The sequence below is a fragment of the Loxodonta africana genome, chromosome 9 (assembly GCF_030014295.1).
Source record: "Loxodonta africana isolate mLoxAfr1 chromosome 9, mLoxAfr1.hap2, whole genome shotgun sequence".
Taxonomy (NCBI): Eukaryota; Metazoa; Chordata; class Mammalia; order Proboscidea; family Elephantidae; genus Loxodonta; species Loxodonta africana.
In genome coordinates this window covers 117,928,334-117,951,787 of record NC_087350.1, presented here as the reverse complement: position 1 = coordinate 117,951,787, position 23,454 = coordinate 117,928,334, and the positions used below count along the sequence as shown (strand labels likewise).

Sequence of the window (23,454 nt, the reverse complement as noted above, 5' to 3'; positions counted from 1 at the left end):
GGAAACTGCAATGTTAGGCATATTTTCACATGTAAATAAGAAAAAAAATTTGTCTTTGGAGACTGCTTTTCTCAGCTCGCATGCCATTGACCTATTGGCTTTTCTTTATGGTATTAATTGCTTTACTTTCTGGCCGCTGCTTTTTTAGTAATAAAATTTTAAGCACGTTATTTGTTGTTGTTTTCACTTTCAACCGAAAGCTATTTCAAAGAGGAGTGTGGTTTATAAAAAATAAAAATAAAGTAAATATCCCGTTCAAGACAGGCAGGTGTGAGTGTCTGGTGCCTAATTAAGCTCTCAGTGCTTTAGTTATTTTTCCTTCTTGCAAACTCACCTTCTTAATGATCCAACCTATTGCTAAGGTGCCTACTTATGTTTATATCTAGGTTTTTGATGAGAATTCCTGCTTGTATATGATCTTGCTGCCAAAATGACTCCCTTATTTTTAACCTGGAAATGGGCATGCTCTGCAAACCTGCAGACACTTGTCTCTTGGACCATGGTGTTAGTGACTCATATTTCCAGTCATGTTAGACAATCGTTCATTTTAAACACATTACCGATACGACGTATTTCTTTGGCCATTTCTTTTTAGGGAGGGGTTGGTGCTGAATGAGTGCTTTCTTCTGCAGAGTTCGGAATGCTCAGAAAACACTGAGCATATCAATGAGCAGGGACTAGGTGGCCAGTATTATCTATAAATCTCTCTTGGAAGAAGCACAACCACAATGCTCCTGAGAAGCGAGGATGGCGGAACTTCATCTCACGTAACTTCGGACATGTTATCAGGAGGGACCAGTCCCTGGAGAAGGATATCATGCTTGGTAAAGCAGAGCTTCAGCAAAAAAGAGGAAGACCCTCAATGAGATGGATTGACACGGTGACTGCAGCAATGGGCTCAAGCATAAAAAAGATTGTGATGACGTCACAAGACAGGGTGGGGATTCAATCTCTTGTACATGGGGTACTATGAGTTGGAATCTACTTGATGGCACCTCACAACAACAACATTATTTAGGAGTGGGAGCCCTGGTGATACAACAGTTAAGCACTTGGCGGCTAACTGAACGCTTGGCGGTTCAAACCCACCCAGTTTCTCCACGGGAAGGAAGACCTGGCGATCTGCTTCCATAAAGATTATAGCAAAGGAAACTCTGTGAGGCAGCTCTACTCTGTCCTATGGGGTAACAGAGTTACCTTATGAGTGTAAATTGACTTGACGACACCCAACAACAACAATGTTATCTGGTAAAGCACCGAGACAACCAATGAGTCAACAGATGGGCTGGTAACATACTCGAGTTCTGCTAAATGGGACAGCAGAAAAGGCATCGGGATTTTTCCAGTGCAGCAATCCTACAGCCGGTCTGGCACCAGGGTCTATTTCTTATTGTTTCATACAGACACTTAAATGATGCCAGTTTGGATAACCTGGATTTATTTGTTCATGTTCATTTATGGAGACCATGAGAGAGGGGAGAGCAGGAGAGAGACCTGACTTGGAGGAGTGCCATTGAGAATTTTCTAGAACAGGATGGTGTGCCAGGACTAAAAGTCACAGACTGATAGAAGCCTAGGAAAATGAAGAATTGATGAAAATGAAAAAAAAAAATGCTAGTTTTTGTATTGTTAATAATTTTTGAAGTTCCTCCATACAGGAATGCCCAATAAGCTTTGCCGAAGGTAGCGTGGAGGGTTTGACTTGAAAATTAAGATATTTTTGATTTACTGAAATGATAAAAGAAGAAACTCCTCCGAAGAAGTTTGCCCTCGTGGGTGTTTTTTTCCTTGATGATTTATGATGTCAATGGCGAGGGAGTTGAGTTGAAAATATTTGTCTAAGACATTGAGAGAATCCTACAGAAAAAGTGGTGGTAATCCAATTAAGGCTCTCTGGCTCCTACTGAAGAAGCCCTAGTAGTGCAGTGGTTAAAGCACTCAGCTGCTAACCAAAGGGCTGGCGATTCAAACCCACCAGCAGTTCCTTGGGAGAAAGCCATTGTGATCTGCTCCTGTAAAGGTAACAGCCTTGGACACCCTACGGGGCAGTTCAACTCTGTCGTATAGGGTTGCTATGAGTCAGAATAGACACAACGGCAGTGGGATGGGTTGTACTCCTGCTGCTTTGCTCACAGTCCTCATTTCCTGTGTTTGTTCAGCCTTGGCTTCTTTCCATGGCTCCCATGTCTCTATAAGAGAATAGAGATCATGCTTGTGTCTGTCATTCGTTGGGAGTAATGGCACTACTGTAGCACTTAGTCACCTTATTACATATATTTTGGGGAGTTCTTGGTCAAGGCAATGTTCTGTTGTGATCCACAGGATTTTTTTTTGGCTAATTTTTGGAAGTAGATCATCAGGCCTTTCTTCCAAGTCCACCTTAATGTGGAAACTCCCCTGGAACCTGTCTACGATGGGTGACCCTGCTGCTATTGGAAATACTGGTGGCATAGTTTGATCATGAAGATGGCACAGAATGGGGCACCATTTCATTCTGTTAAACGTAAGGTTGACGTGAGTTGGAGCTGACTCGCTGGCGACTAACAGTGACATTGGTAAAGGCAGGCAAGGGCCTTTCGTAATGGTTTAGAACAAAGAAGTATTGCCATCATCACATATTGGTTGGTGGATGACGTGTCCTGTGGTCACGTCCGTACTTCTTGTTTCCCTTCTGCTGCATTAGGATGTGGGGTAGGAGGCTTCGTGGGACTGTGGCTGGTTTACCATATGTGGCGCGCGGCGAACATCCTGGACAGCTCAGCTTTAGAAGGGCTGTTTTTCCTTATAAGGAGCCCTGGTGGTGCAGTGGTTAAGTGCACAGCTGCTAACCAGAAGGTTGGCAGCTCGAACCCACCCGGCAGCTCTGCAGGAGAAAGACCTGGTGATCTGCTTCTGTAAAGATTGTAGCCCTGGAAACCCTATGGGGCAGTTCTACTCTGTCCTACAGGGTTGCTGTGAGCTGGAATCAATCCTGTGGCAATGGGTTTCGTTTTGGTCTTTCCTCATGCGTTTTTCATAGCCCTTTGGCTTTTATAGGATCTTCATGGACAGTCACAGTATCCTGGTGTTGGTTCTGTTACCACATCAGTCAGGAACCAAGACTGTCACGCTCCCGTGATGCCTGCCAAGCTCTGTGTAAACCGTGTTCCCAGGTCCGGGTTTTTATCTTTTGTAAATCTGAGGACCGTGCAGAGGGTTGCTTTTAGAGTGTAAATAAGAGATGCTTTGTTGTTGCTGTTGTTACTTTCCACTGAGTGGGCTGTGGCTCATGGTGACTGCCTAACACGTTGCTGTTGAGTGGATTCTAACTCACCGACCTAATAGGTCTGAGTAGAACTCCCCCTTAGGGTTTCCAAAGCTGTAAATCGTTACGGAAGCAGGCAGCCACGTCTTTGTCCTGTGGAGTGACTGGTGGGTTCAAACTGCTGACCTTCTGGTTAGCAGCCAAGTGCTTTAACCACTGTACCACCAAGGCTCGACCTTACGTGGAATGTAGTGTTGCCCAGTCCTGGGCCATTTTCAAGATTGTTGGTATGTTTGAGTCCATTGTTGTGGCTGTTGTCTGCTTTTTGTTTGTTTATCGGGGCCTTTGAAGCATTGGTCTCACAGCTCATGATGGTTGTACTTTTGGGTTTCCCAAGGCCCACTTGTAGCAAAAATAAATAAGACACAGCCTCTAGAGAGCAAACTATGCTTCATTTTGCAAGCTGACCAGAAGACTGGCTGCAGTTGCCATGAGCATTGTATTGAGACGGGCTTGGCGGTAAACACACCATGCGGTCACCATGTCTGAGTTCTCTAGTGCTGTTGTGACAGAAATACCATAAGTGGGTGGCTTCACCAAACAGAAATTTTTTTTTGCTCACAGTGAAGGAGGCTAGAAACGTGAATTCAGGACGCTGGCTCTAGGAGGCAGCTGGCTTTCTGTTGGCTCTGGGGGGTAAGGTCCTTGGCTCCGTTCAGCTTCTGTTTCTTGGTTCCTTGCAGCTCTCATGTGGCATGGCACCTATCTTCCTCCAATTGCTTTTTTAGCTCCTTATCTAATCTGCTTTTTTTAAATCTCAAAAAAGTGATTTAAAAGACACCCTACACTAATACTGCCTCATTAACATAACAGAACCCTATTCCCAAATAGGATTTTAACCACAGGTGTAACCTGTTGCCTTTACACAGATCCGGACTCATAGCTACCCTATGCGACATCGTAGACCTGCCCCAGACGGTTTCCAAGGCTGTAAACTTTACGGAAGCATCCTGCCGAGGGCCGACCATTTGGTTAGCAACCAAGTACTTAATCACAGTGTCACCAGGACTCCTTAACCACAGGTATAGGGGTTAGGATTTACAGCACATGTTTTTGGAGGACACAATTCAATCCATGACAGGCCATATTCCATGTCTGCCATGACCGCCATTGAGCCACGCATTCAACGGCCTTACTCTGCCTAAGAGACTGCTTTGTAAGAGTGCTTCTTTCTTCGTGATATGAATGCCACATGGGTTGAAAACTCACTGTACTTTGTTTTCATTTTTACTTTTAAAAATGCCTGCCTTTGTTTTTTTTCGGCAGGCTCTGACCCACACCATGGATAACGTACTGGACTTGGCCTGAAGGGTGTGGGTCGTGCCATTGGAGACTGACTATCCTGGCTACGGTTGTTCAGAATGAATGGAAGGGCATGCAGCATGAACCTGCACCGGACGTCAGGAGCCCCCCAGGGGCCCGGGATGGCCAGCGGCCCCCACATTCCTCCCCTCCGCACCCACTCGGGGACTCCTGGCCCCTCATCGTGCGGCACCTCACCAAGCCCAGCTCTTGGAAGCCTCGCTAACAGCCTCCATCTCAAGATGCCCTCGGGAGGAGGGATGGTCCCTCCGGGCAACATGGCCAACAGCCCCCTCCACCTGCCAGCCTTGAGCCCTCGGAGACAAGTGCTGACCAATGGCAAGCCTCGGTTTCAGGTCACCCAGGCTGGGGGCATGGCGGGGCCACACCCTTTAAAGCCAAAGCAGCAGGAATTTGGAAGGCCTTTTGCTCCAAATCTTGGGAAAGGTAGGACCATCTTTCTGAGATCTTTGAAAAGTGGAAATTATTATTATTTTTCTCTCCCTAGTCCTTTCTCTGCCAGCAAATCCTTTGGCAAATACACGAGTCAGTATCAAAGTCAGTGATCTCAGTGGTGTTATAGCTTGCTCCATAGAGATTGGGGGTGTACATGTGTGTGTGAGGGCAAGGGGACCACAGCAGTAAATGCTACCTGTGAACAGGCGACACCTCGTGGGACTGTGAAACAGAGAGAAAGGTAAGATAGCTAGATCAGAAATGGGGAGGTGGGGAGGCATGTGATAGAAGGGCAAGGTCAAGTTTAACAAGATGCTGCCCTCTGGTTCACCACAGGCTGGATTCTAGGTCATAGTGCTAGTTGGGTACTAGAAGAAAGGCTTGTTTGGAAGGAAAATGGTTATATATAAAAAAAAAAGGAGTAGTTTTAATAGCCATTAAATGAGAAATTAGTTCATATAAAGAGAAAAATTTATTTTAAGAGCAGAGCGTATAATTTGAATGAGACAGTAACAAGAGGGAACCAAGTTAGAAGAGAATAATGAAAAGATGTATTTTGTACTTGTGCAGAGCTAGAAAACTGGGGTTAATTTGAAACGCAGAGAGATCATGCTTTTAATTCAGTAGTAGTTGAATTACTGTGTATTTTTAATTAAAGAATAATTGTTGGGGAATAGCAAATGATTTGAATGACACACTCTTTAGAAACTGGTATTGACTTAATGAAGTTAATATTGCAAAGTATATGTGTCCTTAAACTAGCAGAGAAAGGGCAGATACCCCATGTAAAATACAGCTTTGTTATGCAAAATAGCAAAGCTATTAAGGTATTTTTAGCGTTTAGTCTTAAAAGTTGATATTCAAAGTACTTACAACCACCAAGTAGACTTGCTAGCATCCTTGTCAACGGCCACTCACCCAGTTAATTGTGGTGCAGAATGGTTTATAATAGGCAAGTAGCCAAAAAGTTATTTGTTTTAGTGTCTGTATATTTCTCTGTATGGAGAAGATGGTATAAATGAACAGATTAAAATAATAATAATAACAAAACACCCAAATATCTATGTAGCTATTTGATTTTTTTTTCTTCTCTTCCCGTTCTTCTTCCCCTTTTCCCCCTCCTCTTGCCCTCCCTCTGTCCTTTTCCATTTTTCTTTGTCTAGGTTTGGTTTTGATTTGTTTTTATTTTTTAGAGATACTGACATTTGGTGTAAGTATAGGAAGCTTCCCTGGGGACTGCTTCTAAAGTAGCTGTGTCATCGCTGAGCTGCTACGTTGTCTGCGTGGCCAGCTAAGTTCCTTAATGTTAGCTCATGAACTTGAATTTTTGGGAACTGAGTCCTAGTAAAATCTTTCAGCTCATGCTTGCCTAGTGAACCATAGAATGCTTTTCTGTATACACATACTAACTGACAATAATATTGGTGTTAAACACTTGGTACTTGTTATGTCATAACTGAGCATGCGTCAGGCGCCATGTTAAATGCTTTCTACCCACAGTCTCAGTGGATCCTCACAACAGCCTGTGAGTATGTGCCCTTGTGGATTTAACTGATGAGGGAACCAGGTTCTAGAAAGGGACTTTCTAGATGAGGGATGAGGAACTTGTCCAGGGTCGCTGGCCGGTGAGGCGTTTGGGACTTATTACTTCGGTAGTGACCAGAAGTGGTTATGATTATAATCGTAGTTTAAAAAAAAAAAAAAAAAAAGCATGAGATACCAAAAAAAAAAAAAAAAAAAAAAGCCAAACCCATTACCATTGAGTTGGTTCCGACTCATAGTGAGTGACTCTATAGGACAGAGTAGAACTGCTCCATAGGATTTCCAAGGCTGTCGTCTTTACAGAAGCACACTTTGTGACATCTTTCTCTTGTGGAGCAGTTGGTAAAACAAAAAAACAAAAAAAAAACGCTTCAACTGTTTAACAGATAGTGAACACTCACAATCAATACATCTTGGAACTCATATAAAAAATAGTGGTTTCATTTCTCTGCTTTTTGGCTTTCTGGCTCCCTGCTCAACTCTGGATCTACACAGTTGGGGCATGCCTGGGTGTGGATACGGGGTCAGGACCGTGGCCGTGCAGCATGGTTACCACTGGTGATCTAGATGGTGCCAGAAGTGTCTGGATGTGTCCCTTTCAGATCCTGGGTGACAATTCCTAAATTAAGCCAACACCTGGCTGAGAATGGTGATCTGGGACCTTTTGAACTTCACCCAGTCATTTACTCAACAAATAATTATTGACCATCTGTTATGGGCAAGCCACGATAGGCAGTGAAGCAGCCTTCGCCCTCAAGGAGTGGGAGGATTCACACAAGTAAATGGGCAGTTAACACAAAGCACAGTGAGGGCTGTGATAGGGATTCACTTAGGGTTCCTAGCTCATGGGGGATGGGTGGGCCTGGGAGGAGAGTACGGTATCTAGGCTGATACCTGAAAGTTGAGGAGCTAGCCTTGTAGATGTGCAGAGTGTATGTCCCGTGTGTGTGTATTTGTGCGTGTCTGCATGTGAAGGGGGATGTCTGGAGCTTATTCTGGGTAGGGTTAGGGTTAGGGTAAGGGTCAAAGTACACGCAAGACCTAAAGGGGAAAGATTCAGGTGCACACCATGAACTCCTACCTGGTTCTATGTGGTTAGAAGTCTACACAGAGGGGTGGAATCTGTGTTAAGAGATGGAGCTGGAGAAGGATAAGTGGAAGCCAGATGAAGGGTCAAGAATGACACGCTGAGGAGTTTGTATTTATCTTGAGGACACTGGTGAGCCGTTGAAGGGCTTTAACCTCTGAGAGGGTGCCATATGCTTAAGCGTGATGCTGAAGTCTCCCCCTGGCTTTGCCATTGCTTTCCGATGCATATTGACAATACCATGAACCACACGGATAGGTACAAAAGAACCTGCGACTCTGTGGGGCATCAGTGCTTTGGGGCAAATGCTGTTCACGTGGTGGCTAAGAACATACATTTTCTAACCCTTGAAGACTAAGGCAGACCTAACTCAAGCCATGCTTTTTTCAATCGCCTCATATGCATGCAGAAGCTGGGTAATGTATAAGGAAGACTGAAGAAGAGTTGATGCCTTTGAATTACAGTGTTGGCAGAGAATGATGAATATACCATGGACTGCCAAAAGAATGAACAAATCTGTCTTGGAAGAAGTACAGCCAGAATGCTCCTTAGAAGCAAGGATGGTGAGACTTTGTCTCACATGCTTTGGACATGTTATCAGCCTCTGGAGAAGGACATTAGGCTTGCTAAAGTAGAGGGTCAGTGAAAAAGAGGAAGACCCTCGAGATGGATTGACACAGTGGCTGCAACAGTGGACTCAAGCATAACAAGGATTGTGAGGATGGCTCAGGACTGGGCAGTGTTTTGTTCTGCTGTACATAGGGTCTCTATGAGTCAGAACCAACTTGACTACACCTAACGACAACCTTTGAGAGTGGCTACACCGACTCTCAGGTACTCGGTAGAGCTATGTATGCAGAATAAAGGCAACCTAAGAATTATCACACGAACACGCATCTGACTTGAGGTCTGGAAAATCTCAGTGGGAACCTCACGACAAATACAAACTTGATAGTAATGTTTGTATTGCTTAGGGTCCATTGAAAACTCAAATAACATTGACTTAACATCATAGGGCACAGTTCTCAAACAATGTGCCAAGTCACTGGGGCACCACAGTGAACCCACAGTGAACTCATGCTAAGGCTGCTAACCAAGAGGTCGGCAGTTCGAATCTACCAGGAGCTCCTTGGAAACTCTGCGGGGCAGTTTTACCCTGTCCTATAGGGTCTCAATGAGTTAGAGTTGACTCAAGGCAACGGGTTTGGTTTGGTGTGCTCCTTTTGGTGATGTCATATCTTTGTGAAGCTGCATTTTGTGTTGTGGTTGTTAGCTGCCACTGAGTTGGCTCCCCGACTCATGATGATCCCAGGCACAACAAAACAAAACGCTGCCCAGTCATTTACCATTCCTCTGATTGGTGTGGATCAGATTGCTGTGAGGCATAGGGTTTTCATTGGCTGATTTTCAGAAGTGGGCCTTTCTTCGTAGTTCATTTAGTCTGGAAGCTTTGCTGAAGCGTGTTCAGCATCATAGCAACACGCCAGCCTCCACTGACAGATGGGTGGTGTCTGTGTGTGAGGCGCACTGGCCAGAACTTAAACCTGGGTTTTCCTCGTGGAAACTACCACTGCCTGCTTTTTCTGTAGTCATTGTGATAAAAAGGAGTATTAAGTGAAAATCAGGGAGCCCTGGTGGTGCTGCTAACCAAAAAGGTCGGCAGTTCAAATCCACCAGCCACTCCTTGGAAACCCTATGGGGCAGTTCTGCTCTGTCCTGTAGGGTCGCTGTGAGTTGGAATCGACTCAATGACAATTTTTTTTTTTTTTAATTAGAGGGATATTTTTTCTCATACAAAGAGAAATCTGGGGTGGGCACTTACTGCTAATGGGTGGCAGCTCAAGGGTGTTTGGACCAAGGTCACTGAGAGTCTTTTAGTGTTTCCGTCTTGGTGGCTCATGGCAGCCTCACTCCAGCTCTAGCTCCAGCTGTGGGGTTGGCCTTCTGAGGAGGATAAAAGTGGAAGGAAGAAGGATAACAGGCAAAAAGACACCAGGGGCAACTCTCCTTAGTTGGTCCCCTTTAAATCGCTTTCCCAGGGCTCACAAAGCTGTTCTCACTTCCTTTTTTTAATAACTTGTTTTATTTCTGTTGTTGTTGAAAATACACATAGCTGAATATATGCCAATTCAACCATTTCTACATGTAGAATTTGGTGACATTGATTACATTCTTCAAGTTGTGCCACCATTCTCACCCTGCTTTGCCGTGTTGCTCCTGCCCCGCTGACGTAGACTCACTGCCCCTAAGCTTTCTGTCTAAACTTTTGAGTTGCTGTTGTCCATTTGATCCCATGTAGGTACTTCTTAAAGGAGCAGAATGCTCAAGGCAGGCATTCTTTACTATCCCACTTACATTTAATTAGCCAATCGTTTCATAACTTACCCCTTAAATGGAATTCATTCTTTGTACTGGAATTTATTTTTTCCATTTTTTTTTTTTTTAAAGTTAGCTTTTGCCCTAATATGGTGTGTTGTTTTGTGTTGGATGGTATCTGTTGTGTTTTACTCTTTCGCATTTTGCTACCTTTGCTTTATCCCTCTCTCAAGCAAGCAGAATCACTAGACAGTAAGCTGCAGACACCGTGGCCCTTCACCTCCAAATTCCTAAGCAAGCATCACCGAAGGACAAGCACATTCATGCTATTTAACCAAAGCGTATTCTTTACAGAAAGGAATTCAACTTCCATACAATATTATTTGTATATAGTTATATCTTAAAGTGTAGTCCATATTCAAATTAGTTTTACCCTACCCACTACCCAAGTGCTGTCGAGTGTGGGGCAAATGATTAAGTGCTCAGTTGCTAACTGAAAGGCTGGAGGTTCTAGTCCACCCACAGGCACCTTGGAAGAAAGGCCTGGTGATCTACTTCAGAAAAGCCAGTCGTTGAAATCTCTGGAGTGCAGTTCTACTCCGGCACACAAGGGGTCACCACGAGTCAAAGTCGATTGGATGGCAGCTGGTTTTTTAAACTACAGAAAAGAGTTATTTTTAGCTTTATGTTTCTCAGGTACGGAAATTCGTTTTCAAATTGATTGTTTACTACATGTAGTTTTTTAACTTGCTGCGATGTATTTATGGGTACCTGAGCCACGGAGTGAGCCTGGAGCATGTTTTGAAGTTGGTGTCATACTGGCCTTGCTAGGGTTTGTGCTTGTAGGGTCCTGGTTCTGTTACACCAGTAATGGCATTTCCCCTGCTTTTTGTTCAGCAGTTACACTCTGTAATTAGGCTGGTCAAAACACATTTTTGAAGGCATTTGGGAAAATCAGTTTTATGCTCCCCACTTTAAGCCTGCTTGACACAACTATTTCAATGTTTAAGACAGTTCCACGTTGGCAGTACCCTGAGGAATATGTAATTGGGAAGATTTTCATTAGAAAAGTTTTTTCTTTTACTTCAGGGCCCCTGACATTTCTCGCTGGGCTCTGCTGTCCTTGGAGACAAAGGGAGTTAGTTATTCATTAGCGTGTGTGGGTTATTCATTATTGTTGGTCAGGACAAGCAGAATAACACCAACAAAGGACACCACATTCATTTGGATTAAGAAGCCCTTTTTGCCACTTAGGGCTGGTGTTTCTTGTAAAGACCTGGTTTAAGAAAGATAATGTGTGAACCTGGGAGGTCTGAAAATTAATGTACTTTAAATCATAAAAATACACTGGTTTTATTTTTATTTTTTACCATTTATGATTGGCTAAATCAGTTGGTTATAACCTGGAGCTTAAGTTCAAGTGTGATCTCTCAGTGGGTCAGCTGGGTTTATGCTTCTCCCCAATGTCACATCATAAATTTTATACTGATTTAAGATACTACTTTTATCATTCCTTCACTTAGGTTTATCCCTGGAATAACAATAAAACCAAAAAAAACCAAACCCAGTGCCGTCGAGTCATTTCCAACTCATAGCAACCCTATAGGACAGAATAGAACTGCCCCATAGAGTTTCCAAGGAGCGCCTGGCGGATTTGAACTGCCAACCCTTTGATTAGCAGCAGTAGCACTAAACCACTATGCCACCAGGGTTTCCAATAGACAATTGAAAAAAATCTGCTTACCAGTGAGTGTGCCATGTTGAATGCAGTCATATTAGAATTAGAGGCAAGACTAACAACTGGGGTCCCACATGTTTGAACATGGATGGATGAGTGGATGGATGGATAGATGGATGGATGGATGGACAGATGCCTTGGGGTTGTTTCGGACACATGGCACCCTTATGTACAACAGAATGAAATGCTGCCTGGTCCTGCATCATCTCTTGATTACTGGCATGTCCGAGTCCGTCGTTGTCGTATTGTGCTAATCCATCTCACCAAGGGTCTCCCTCACCCTAGCTGGTCTTCTCCTTCACCAAACATGATGTCCTTCTCCAGCAATTGATCCTTCCTGATGACATGTCCAAAGCAAGCAAATTGGACACTGTTCTGTTCTGATCAATGAAGTTTTCACTGGCTAGTTTTCAGAAGTAGATCTTCAAGCCTTTCTTCCTTGTCTTAGTCTGGAAGCTCCATTGATACCACCGGTGACCTGCTGCTATTTAAAAGATTGCTGGCATAGCTCCAGCATTATAACAGCATGCAGGCCACCATGGTGTGACAAACAGACAGATGGATTGGTGACTTTTTTTTTTTTGGAGTGATGCAGTTAATATAATAGCTAAAGAAAGATGGGGCAAGATACTTGGTCACTTTTTTTCCCTTCACTTCTGCTTTTTAATCATTTCCTTTCACTTCCAATGTGGCTTCCTGCAGAATTAGAGCAAACAAAGTTAATATTCCATAAAAGCTTCCAAAAATAACCCAACCAGCCAGAGACCAAAGGCATTATTCCCGTCGAGGCAGCCAGGGTTTTTGTTCAGTCTCGCCAACAAGGCAGGTGAAACACGATGTTTACTTTTGTTTACTTTCTGGCCAACACAGGGTCTGCTTTGTGTGATTTATCGATGCTGGGTGTAAATCTAACTGATGATGAATTCCTGAGTATTATTGAGTGGCAGGCAGGATTTGTTCCAGTTATGAAAGCTGTTTGTCAGTCTCGTAACTTTCCTCCTTTGAAAGACTATACTCCATTTCTCTCCCCACCCCTTAAATGCTACAGGACATGAAGCTGAACTTTAATATCCATTAGTCACCTGTAGCATTTGCTAAGGCTGTTAAACAGGAAAAGCTTCAGACTTGAATATTACTTGGTAGTTCACAAACTTTCATATTCATTGTCTCATATTATTTGACCAAAGGCACAATCCTGTGAGGCAGAGCAAGGGTAACTGGCCCCATTTTAGGGATGAAAAGACTGAGGGTTAGTTTGCTAGATCTCATCCTTCACGTATTATGTGAGTTTTCCTTGAATTCTAGTTGCTATCAAGTCAGTTCTGACTCATGGTGACTCCATGTGTGTCAGAGCAGAGCTGTGCCCCACAGGGTTTTCAGTGGCTGATCTTTCGGAACTAAATTGCCAGACCTTTCGTTGAGGCGGCTCTGGGTGGACTTGGACCACCCGCCTTTTGGTGAATAAAGAACCAAAACTCAAACTAGTTGCTAACGAGTTGATTCCAACGCATGGCACCTCCGTATGTGCAGAGGAGAACCGTACTCCATAGGGTTTTCAAGGCTGTGACCTTTTGGAAACAGATCGCCTGGCCTTCTGAGGTGTCTGTGGATGGGTTCGAACCGCCAGCCTTGTGGAGAGTAGTTGATCGGTTAGCCATTTGCACCACTCAAAGTCTCCTTTATATGTAGCTAGGGTGAACATATAGCTCATTACTCAAACTGGAATGTTTTCAGGAGTGAAAAGGGGCGTTGTTAATCGTCCTGCCTGAGACTAACCTGGACAAACAGAAATGGAAGCTCACCCTACATTTAGGGGGAAGTTTGATCGCATTTAGAGTCAGAATCTTGCCCAACTGCTCAACCCACTTGACAGGATTATTCCCATATAAGTTAGCAGCAGCATTAATTCCTGGGGACACTGAGTGATTCTTAGTAGATCACTTTGTAGAGTGCATATGTTTCTGATTGTTCCAGGATTGAAAATAAACTAGCTGACAATTATTTAGCACTTTCTTTGTTCTAGCACTGTGCTTTGCTTTACGTGTCTTAGTTTAATCCTCAGCAGTACTATGAGGTATCCCTATTGAAAACACAAGGGCGTAGGGGCTTAGAAAGATTAGAACGTTTACCCAGGAACGCACAGCAGAAGAGCTAGGAGTGCTAACCCGTGTCTCAGGGACCACAGAGCCCTAAGCGTCTCTATGGAATATTATTTATTTATTATTATTATTGTACAGGGCTTGCCTCCAAAGACTAGGCTCTTGGTAATTGAGGGTTATTTCCTGAAAAATATATTATCTTTAACATAATTTCCACCGTTTGTGGCAGTATATAATAGTGCCTGGTATATATTTATTTAGAAAAGAACAGTGAGTTGAAGCAGAAAAACAGCTGCCAAGTAAATTGTTGCAGGCTCTTATGTCGATTTGTGTTAAAAGCGCTCTTCGTTAGTAATAAGTACTAATAATTGTTACTAATGAGGAGCTCTGGTGGCACAACAGTGAAGTGTCTGCTGCTAACCGAGAGGTTGGTGGTTCAGACCCGTCCAACGGCTCTGCAGGAGAAAGTCCTGTCAATTTGCTTCCCTAAAGATCACAGCGTAGAAAACACTGTGGGGCAGTTTTCCTGTGTCACATGGGGTCACTATGAGTGGAAATCAACTCTGTGGCACTGAACAACAGCAACAACAATAAGCCATGTGTACGGATTATTCAAGGAGCCCTGGTGGTGCAGTGGTTAAGCACTTGGATGCTAACTGAAAGGTTCGTGGTTGGAACCCCCCAGTGGCTTTCCAGGAGAAAAGACCTGGCGATCCGCTTGTGTAAGGATTACAGCCTAGAAACCCCCACGGGGCAGTTCTCCCCAGTCACATGGGGTCACTATGAGTTGGAATCATCTTGACGGCATACAACAACAACACAATAACACTGCTTATTAGTACCCAGGACCTAAGACACGGCATTCTTTCCTGCCCCAAACTTGTACTCAGAACTTTTGTGCTACTGGCCAACTGGGTAGAGTGCCTTTATCCAGATTTTTGGTTCCCTGGAAACAGGACCTGGTTGGTCTCGCTTGGGTCAGGTCATAGTTCATTCCAAATGAGGTGGATTCAGAGCCTCGTGGAATAAACCTGGGTCTCACCTGCTCAAAAAAGGGGAGAGTGGGCTCAGTAACACCTAGGACTCCCTAAATGAAGGTAATTTTAGAGGTGTGCCTCAGGTAACAGTGTAATTTCCAGAGTCATGACAGGACTTGGTTCTTCAGCCCAGGTGTTTCCAGAATAAGGTGAAGGTTTAACAGGTATGACCAGCAGCAAAAGTAAACTCTAGGAAATGATTTTGTTTTTTTCCTTAAAAGATAAACTGTTGAACTATATACATTGTGATATTTTGTGTAGTTGTTCAGTGGTGGCCACTACAGCTTCTAAAGTGACCTCTCCTTTTTTTTTTTTTTAATAGTAACCTAGATTTTCATTGCTCAGTATGGGAATTAAGAAAGAGTATTTAATGGATGATCCAGTAAACCTTTAGGTTGATTTTGTATTTAGGGTTTAGTGAGGGGGGGCTTGTCAGAGTTCAGGTACACAGACCTGTGATTTCTATTTGAAATCACCTTGAGCAACACGGCAATTTGAAGTAGTCTGGCTGTCAGATTTGAAAAATTTCAGCATCGCTGTTTATTGTTGCCTTGGGTTATACAATCAAAGAGTCTCCATTTGTGGTTTGAATACTCCTGGCTTTTATGCCGTATTTTAATAGGAAACGATCAGAAACAAAAGATATGCAATTTATCAGTCGGTTACATTTTTAAAAAGTTGGGTTACATGGATTGAGTGTTGAAGATATGTTTTCCCTACATATTTGGCTCAGGTAATTTTTCCACTTATATAAAAGTGTGGTCTCTACAATCATTTGTTATTGTGGTATGTAGACTGTAAGCTGGCTCCCAATCATTCCTGCCTCCTGGTATTCATGCCTTTGTGTGATACCCACCCCCTGAGTATGGGCTGGATATACTGACTTGCTTCTAACCAGTAGAATACGTCAAAGATGATGGGACGTTACTTCAGTGACTAGGTTACAAAAGATTGCAAGCAGACTCTTTCTGTTGCCTTCTTAGCTTGCATGCATTGGTAAAGCAAGCTGCCATGTTGGATGGGACCTTGCGGCAGGGAACTGAGAGTGGCCTCTGGCCAGTAGTCAGCCAGGAACTGAGACCCTCAGTCCAACAATGTATGAGGAACTGAATTCTGCCAGCAACCACGTGAGTGTGGAAGCAGATCTTCTCCAGTCGAGCCTTCCGATTAGAGTCCAGCCCTAGCCATTGTTGACACCTTGACTGAGGCTTCTGAGAGACGCTGGAGCAGAGGACCCAGCTAAGCTGTGCCTAGACTCCTGACCCGCAGAAACTGTGAGATAATCAATGTGTGTTGTTTTACATGCCTTAAGATTGTGATCATTTGTTACTTGGCAATATGTAACTAATACAGTTATTGTCTGGGCTTTTCTGTCTTTCAGGAGGCCTAGAAAACTAGGCAAAATCTAGGAGCGGAGGGAGAGGGATGATGAAAATCTGTTGAGGGCCTGTGCTATGCCAGCCCTGGTGATAGGCTTTGTGATCACCAGAGTCAGCTTGTGAGGTCTTGGGTCTCCACCCGCAACCCCCCGCCCTGCTCCTTTTCCTTTTTTTCCCCCGTTGTGGTGAGTATGTATATATATATATATATATATATATATAAAAATATATATATAAAACAAAAGTTTGCAGTTTCACAACTTTTCTATGTGGACAGTTCAGTGGCATCATCATGTTGTGTGACCATCTATTACCTCCATCTTAGAAGCTTGGAAACCAACATTCGGAGAAGCAAAATTGTGTGTTCAGGCTTACACCACTGATACAAGGCAGAACCAAGGTGCCAGTGCCGCTCTGTCTTACTCCCATGTCCTGTTCCTTCCACACGTCCGGCCAACTCCCACAGGCTTAACAAGCATGGTGTGGCACTGTTGCCTAGAAAAAGCAAGCGCTCATCTTGTACTTCTGTGGACTTTTCCCAGGCCTCGCTTTCTCCCTCCCGTCCCTCTCAGTGGTGCGAGTTCTCACCAGAAATTCTTTTGCCCCTTTCTTCCTGCCCTCCATTTAAGCCAGGGTTTCACAGCCCTATTTTTTATTGCCCTCTTTATTATTCTCAAAACTTATAGACTGTATTATAAACTTTGATAATAACAAAATAGACAATATTATAAATTTTCAACTATATGCATAAAGATGTCATTGTGTTGTTAGGTGTTGTCGAGTCAATTCCGACTCATAGCGACCCCATGTGGCCGGGTAGACGTGCCTCTAGGATTTTCTAGGCTGGAATCTTTATGGAAGCAGATTGCCAGGTCTTTCTCTTGTGGAGCCTCAGGGTGGGTTCCAACTGCTAACATTTTGATTAGCAGCTGAGCACTTAGCCGTTTGCACCACCAGGGCTCCTTAAAAACAACAGCAACAACAACAAAACCAATATAACTTCCTAGCTGAAATACCGAGGAAATAGAAAATATTTTACTATAAAATAAACATAGCTTAATTTATCATAAAATAGTAGGCATGTAAACGTGAAAATGCCCTGGCATAACGGCACTGGAAGACGTAAGGAATTATTCAGATGCTTGTACTTAAATATGGAATTAGCTGAAATCCACGTGATTCTGGTGGGCCGTGTTGGTGGCTGAAATATCACGAGTTGCTTTTAGTGATAGGGTTTTATGAAATGTTGGATAACACTTGATAATACTTCTGTCAAATCAATGATCAGTCTTCTCTTAATTTGCACTGAAACTTCATTCCTAGATAATTTAGTGTAAATTTTGTTGTTGTTAGATGCCGTTGAGTCAGTGCCGACTCATAGGGACTCTGTGTACAACAGAATGAAACACTGCCCGGTCCTGCGCCATCCTCGCAATCGCTGTTATGCTTGAGGCCATTGTTGCAGCCACTGTAGCAGCCCATCTCACTGAGGGTCTTCCTCTCTTTCCCTGACCCTCTACTTTACCAAGCATGCTGTCCTTTTCCAGGGATTGATCCCTCCTGATAACATATCCGAAGTATGTGAGACGTACTCTTGTCATCCTTGCTTCTAAGGAACTTTCTGGTTGTGCTTCTTCCAAGAGAGATTTGTTTGTTCTTTTGGCGGTCCATGATATATTCAATATTCTTCTCCAACACCACAATTCAAAGGCGTCAGTTCTTCTTCGGTCTTCCTTATTCATCGTCCAGCTTACATATGCATATGAGGCAATTGAAAACACCATGGCTTGGGTCAGGCACATCTTAGTCTTCAAGATGACATCTTTGCTTTTCAACACTTTAAAGAGGTCTTGTGCAGCAAAAACAAAACAAAACAGTTTAGTATTAGGCCTTTGTTAAGAAGTGTTGAAGGACTGAAAAGGCAAAAAAAGAGAACTCTGCAGTAACAGAAAGATAAAACTGCAGGGAGTATCCTCCCATCCTCAGGCCGGGGGACCAAAGGAGAAGGGCTAGGAGTTATCAGCACCTAGAGCCCACAGAGCTGGGACCCGGACCTTTGAGAAGGTGCTGTCCATCTGGTGCTGGTGCTTTGGAGAGCTGGGACAAACTGCCCTTCTGGGGATTCTTCCAGAACCAACCAACAAGCATGGGCTCCTACTCTCTGGGAGTCATCGCTGCAGACTCTGGAGCGCTCAGTGAAGATGCCAGATCTATAAAGATCCTCAAATCACAGGTCATGCTTCTGGTCCCTATTCCTGTTTCTTAAATGGCCTGGCATAATCGGACTAGTTAGGTCTAGGCAAAGTACATAAACCCTACTATGGAATTCCTTTCAGAATGCTTCGTTTCAGACGAAGCTTACACACTTGAAAATTCAGAGCCAGCTCAGAGAAATAAAGCAGAGTGACACCATGCTCTCATTTTCATAATTTCTGAGTCTTAATCAGATTTGAAAGACTAGTGATAGCCAATGTTTGCATGGCATTTATGATGTGGCAGTATTATTCTAAGTGCTTTATATTGTCCCACTTCTTAATGAATTAATGAGACAGGTTATCTCATTAAGCTGCACAAAAACACAATGAGATAGGTACCATTATGTTAGTTTTTATTATTACTTCTCCCATTTTACAGATGAGGAAAGCGAGAGATGATTTAATAACTTGCCCAAAGTCACGCAGCTAGTAATTGGCAGAGGAGAGATTTGAACCAGTCTCTTTGTCTGTAGGGTATGTGCTCTTCACCACTAAGCCATAATGGCTATGTTTTTCTTTTTAAACTTTTGTGCTTACTTATCTATAGATGGATGGACAGACAGATAATAAATCCATCCATTGCTTCAGCAGTGATGTGGTGTAGTAGAAATGCTGGCTTGGGCCTGGAAGATTGAGGCTCAAAACCCACATCGTCCACTAACTTTCTTGGTGACTTTAAGAGTCTCCTTAGCAACCTGGGCTCTTTGTGAAATGAGGAAGCTGAGTTAAACGACCTTGGAGATCCCTTTCTAACTACCATTGTTTTCAGGGGTGGAAGGAACCTGGTCACTTTTTGAGAACTAAGAGCTAGAGATGAAGCCTGGCTTGCAGGATGAGCCAGCAGTCAAGGTCTGCTTGAGAGAGCTGGTGTTGCTCTTGGTAGGTAAGTGTCTCAGGCTTGGCAAGGACAAAGATTAAGGCCTCTTTTGTCCAGATATGTGGGCACTGTGGGGCTGGCTGTTGTCTCATTTTCCTGCTGCATTTCCATTTTTTTTGTGTGTGTCTAGGAGTTAATGTTGCCAGGAACTGGCGAGAGCACTAGTTTGAAGTCATTTCTTCCTCGGGGATTTAGCCAAGAGAGGGTGGTCCCTTCTAGCTTTACTTGCTCCTAAGAATCTCTTTGTTGTTGTTTTGTTAGTTGCCATCGAGTCAGTTATGACTCATGGTGACCCCATGTGTTTGGAGTAGAACTGCACGCCATAGGATTTTCAAGGCTGTGACCTTTCAGGAACAGATAACCAGGCTTTTCTCCCGAGGTGCCTCTGGGTGGGCTTGAACCACCTACCTTTTGGCTAGTAATCAAGTGCTTAACCAGGGACTCCCAAGGAGCTGTCTACTCTGCCCCAGTTGATAGCTGGCCTATGTGTAGATCATCTTTGATCTAAAGACTGGGTGCCTGGAATTCAGAGGCCAGAAACTATCCAGGAACTTGAAAGTCCAGCAAAAACACTCCCAGTCTAGAAGATGGGAGATGAGTTGTGTTTGTTTTAAAATCCTTATCTTAAGGTTGGGGAGCGGGGGAACAGGGGTGGGTGTTTGTGTGGGGGGACAGCTTTCTTTTATCCTCGAAGCAATGACACTCCCCTTTACCCTCAGGCATTCTCCTTGTTTTTCTGTTCCTCCTCTCCCACCCACATTTTCCAAAGCCTTGAATTTTATGAAAGAATTAAGAGTCCCTGAAGCCTTTATATAAATGGGTTGTATTGCAACACGTAGCACTTATCAGCAGTTCTGTGAAATTTATGGGTTTATTTAGAGTCAAAACTGACTTCAGATTAGGTTCTTAGAGTTGCCAAATGTCACAATTGATGTTATTTTTGGTAAATTTAGCACAAAAGAATCATTTTGACTCATGTTCAGTGTAAAGTTGGATACAGATACAAGTAATTCTTCATAATCTTTGAATTGCTTCATATTTTTTCAATCACTGTCAGTATTTGGTGGTGAAATAACCATGCATCATTATCGTAGTGGATGATACCGGTCTCGTAGGCGGCCAAGAACTACACGGTAGATGAAGAGGATCTGTGTGTGTGTGTGTGTGTGTGTAAAATACTGGCCTGTATTTATGTCTGCTAAGTGGCATGGGGGAAACACTGGTAGCATAGTGGTTAAGTGCTACAGTTGCTAACCAAAAGGTCAGCAATTCAAATCCAACAGGCCCTCCTTGGAAACCATATGGGGCAGTTCTGCTCTGTCCTATAGGGTCTCTATGAATCGGAATTGGCTCGATGGCAAGGGGTTTTTTAAGTAGTGTGGGCAAGAGCGCTGGTGGCACAACAGTTAAGCACTCGGCTGCTAACTGAAAGGTCAGCGATTCGAACCCCCCAGCAGCTCAGTGGGAGAGAGACCTGGTGATCTGCTGCCTTGAAGATTACAGCCTAGGAAGACCTATGGGGCAGTTCCACCCTGTCACCTAGGGTTAGTGTGAGTCTGAACTGACTCGACGATACACAGCAACGACAGCAGCAAGTAGCATGGGCAGTAAGAACCCTTGATAGGTGGTACCTTGGTAGCCTGCTCAGGCGGGCCGTGCCTGATTTATATTCAGTCTCCTTACTGCATCTAGGAATTTGTGGTGCTTTTTCTGAGATCTTGTGCTAGTCCAGAATTGAGCTGGAAGGTCCCAGAAAAGTTTCTGAGAGCTGTCAGACTGTGAGAAATGTAGTTCTGAGATAGTCCATCTGCCTCATTTAGAGTTACTGGAATTTTGAAGCAAGAGTTGGTTTGGTTCTTTCTACATCCGCCAGCTGGCTGATTTCTCTGGTGTCAGATGAAGTTAGGAGCCGGGGTGAATGCCTTTTACAAAAGTACTTTCCTTCGGTTGACTCCGGGTGATGAACTTGTCACCTCTGGTAGTTTGTGTTTAAATCTGTCATTCTTAGAGGGGAAGATTTCATAATGTGGGTGGTATGGGTGATGGAGTGGCAGGGTGAGCACCTCAGGGATGTGTGATCCTTACATGGCACACGAGCCTAAGGTGCCACCCCAGCGTGGCACGTGGTCCCTGTGCATGCTCGCCCACTCTTTGGGGGCCATTTATCTTCACTGAACTGCATTCGGATGAAAGAGTTTTTGTGAAATTATATGTAGAAATTAGAAATTAGATTCAGGCGCCACCAAGGGCAACATTCTTATCTGTGTTAGGAGGTAGAATGGAAGTATTAGAGATCATTCTAGTTCCATCCCTCCTTACTCCAGGGAATGGCGTAGAGGCAGTATATAGCATAGTATAAGGAGCCCTTTTGGGCCAACTGCTAACTGAAAGGTTGGTGGTTCTAACCTACCCAGCAGCTCCATCGGAGAAGGACCTGGCGATCTAGTCCTGTAAAGATTACATCCTAGAAAATCCAGTGAAGCAGTTCTACTCTGTCACGTGAGGTTGCTACGAATTGAAAATTGACTCAATGGCACCCAGCAACAACAATGTATAGCATAGCAGAGCGGTTAAGGATGTAGACCCAGGAGCATGACGGGCTGGAAGCAAATCCCTGCTCTGCCACTTGTCAGCTCTGGTACCTTGAGCAAGTGACTTTCTCTAAGGGATTATAACTACACCCACCTCATAGAAGCTTTTAAAAAATGGAAGAAGATGAGGTGTGTCTCGAATTTTAGGAGAATGCTTGGTATATGAGAAATGTAAGTAACGCATTGTGGGACCAAGGCAAGTTTTTTATGCATTATCTTGGCTCATATTTACAACATTCCATCTTTTGCTTTGTCGTTGTTGTTAACTGCCGCCAGACAGCCCCGACTCATGGAGGCTCCACACACAACGGAACTAAACACTGCCCGGTCCTGTGCCATCCCCTGGATGGGCTGTGCTTTGGACCACTGTGACCCATAGGGTTTTCATGGCTTACCAGGCCTGGATTCAACACAGTTGAGGGTTGCTGTGATGCTGAACGGAGACCCTGGTGGTGTAGTGGTTGAAAGCTATGGCTGCTGACCAAAAGGTCGGCAGTTCGAATCCACTAGCCGCTGCTTGTTAACTCTGTGGGGCAGTTCTACTCTGTCCTTGTAGGGTTGCTGTGAGTTAGAATTGACTTGACAGCAATGGGTTTAGTGGGTATGATGCTGGACAAGTTTCAGTGGAGCTTTCAGACTAAGACAGACTAGGTAGAAATCAGCTTCCAAAAACCAGCCAAATCAATCCATTAGGCCTCCATCAGCAATGTCTTCCTTGGCCACGGCAAGTGAGCTCCAGGTGGAGTGGCATCTTGACCACACCTGCACCCTTCCTCCCACAACAAGGCAGCAGCAGAGAGAGCTAGATCTCCTTTAATAGGGTGAGTCAGAGGCTACTTCAGGGGTCAAGGCCAGGGCCATTTTAGCTTGGGCCACAGAGATCTTTTTCTTCGAGATGCAGACCAGCTAGGATACTCTCAATTGGTTGCAGTGGGGGAAGTCTAGCCTTGCAGTTTCCCACACTGTTCTCTGAGGTACGCTGGAGTGCCACAGTGAATTCACAGGGGGAGTTATGGGGCATTTCAATTTTTTGGAGGGAAGCACAGAAATCCCAATCTTCTGTCGGCTACCTTTGACCTAGCGGCTCAGGGTGGCTCACAGTTTTACCACTGGATTGCTGCATTCCTCCAGGGATGTCTTATCTTTGCAAAGCTGGGTTTCAGCTGGGTTTGCTGTACCATGTAAGAACCAGCGTGGAGCAGGAAATGAAGGTGGCAGTGTCCAAGGTGATTCCAAGCTTTTAGAAGCTGTGTGGTGCCCAGCCACATACACATCCCATTAATAATAGTGGTTATTCAAGAATGAGATAAAAATGTCATTTTTCTATCAATTTATGTCTGTTCATTTTTTTCAATGTCTACTGAGTTGTAAAGATGTAAACACTTATTGTTTGGAATGGAGTCCCCAGGTGGGGAAAATGGTTAATGAACTCAGCTGCTAACTGAAAGGTTGGAGGTTCAAGTCCACCCAG

The 23,454-nt window shown here is 44.1% G+C and overlaps 1 protein-coding gene across 2 annotated transcripts in view; it reads left to right on the top strand.

Annotated features, from left to right (window-relative positions):
- Positions 1 to 23,454, top strand: part of GLIS3 (GLIS family zinc finger 3) — a 571,612-nt gene that overhangs the window by 14,200 nt on the left and 533,958 nt on the right. For both annotated transcript variants that reach the window (XM_003420476.4, XM_023539428.2), the window contains exon 2: positions 4,571 to 5,053. In XM_003420476.4, the coding sequence (XP_003420524.1) occupies positions 4,666 to 5,053 (388 nt within the window). In that variant the 5' untranslated portion in view covers positions 4,571 to 4,665. The remainder of the gene's footprint in view (positions 1 to 4,570; positions 5,054 to 23,454) is intronic.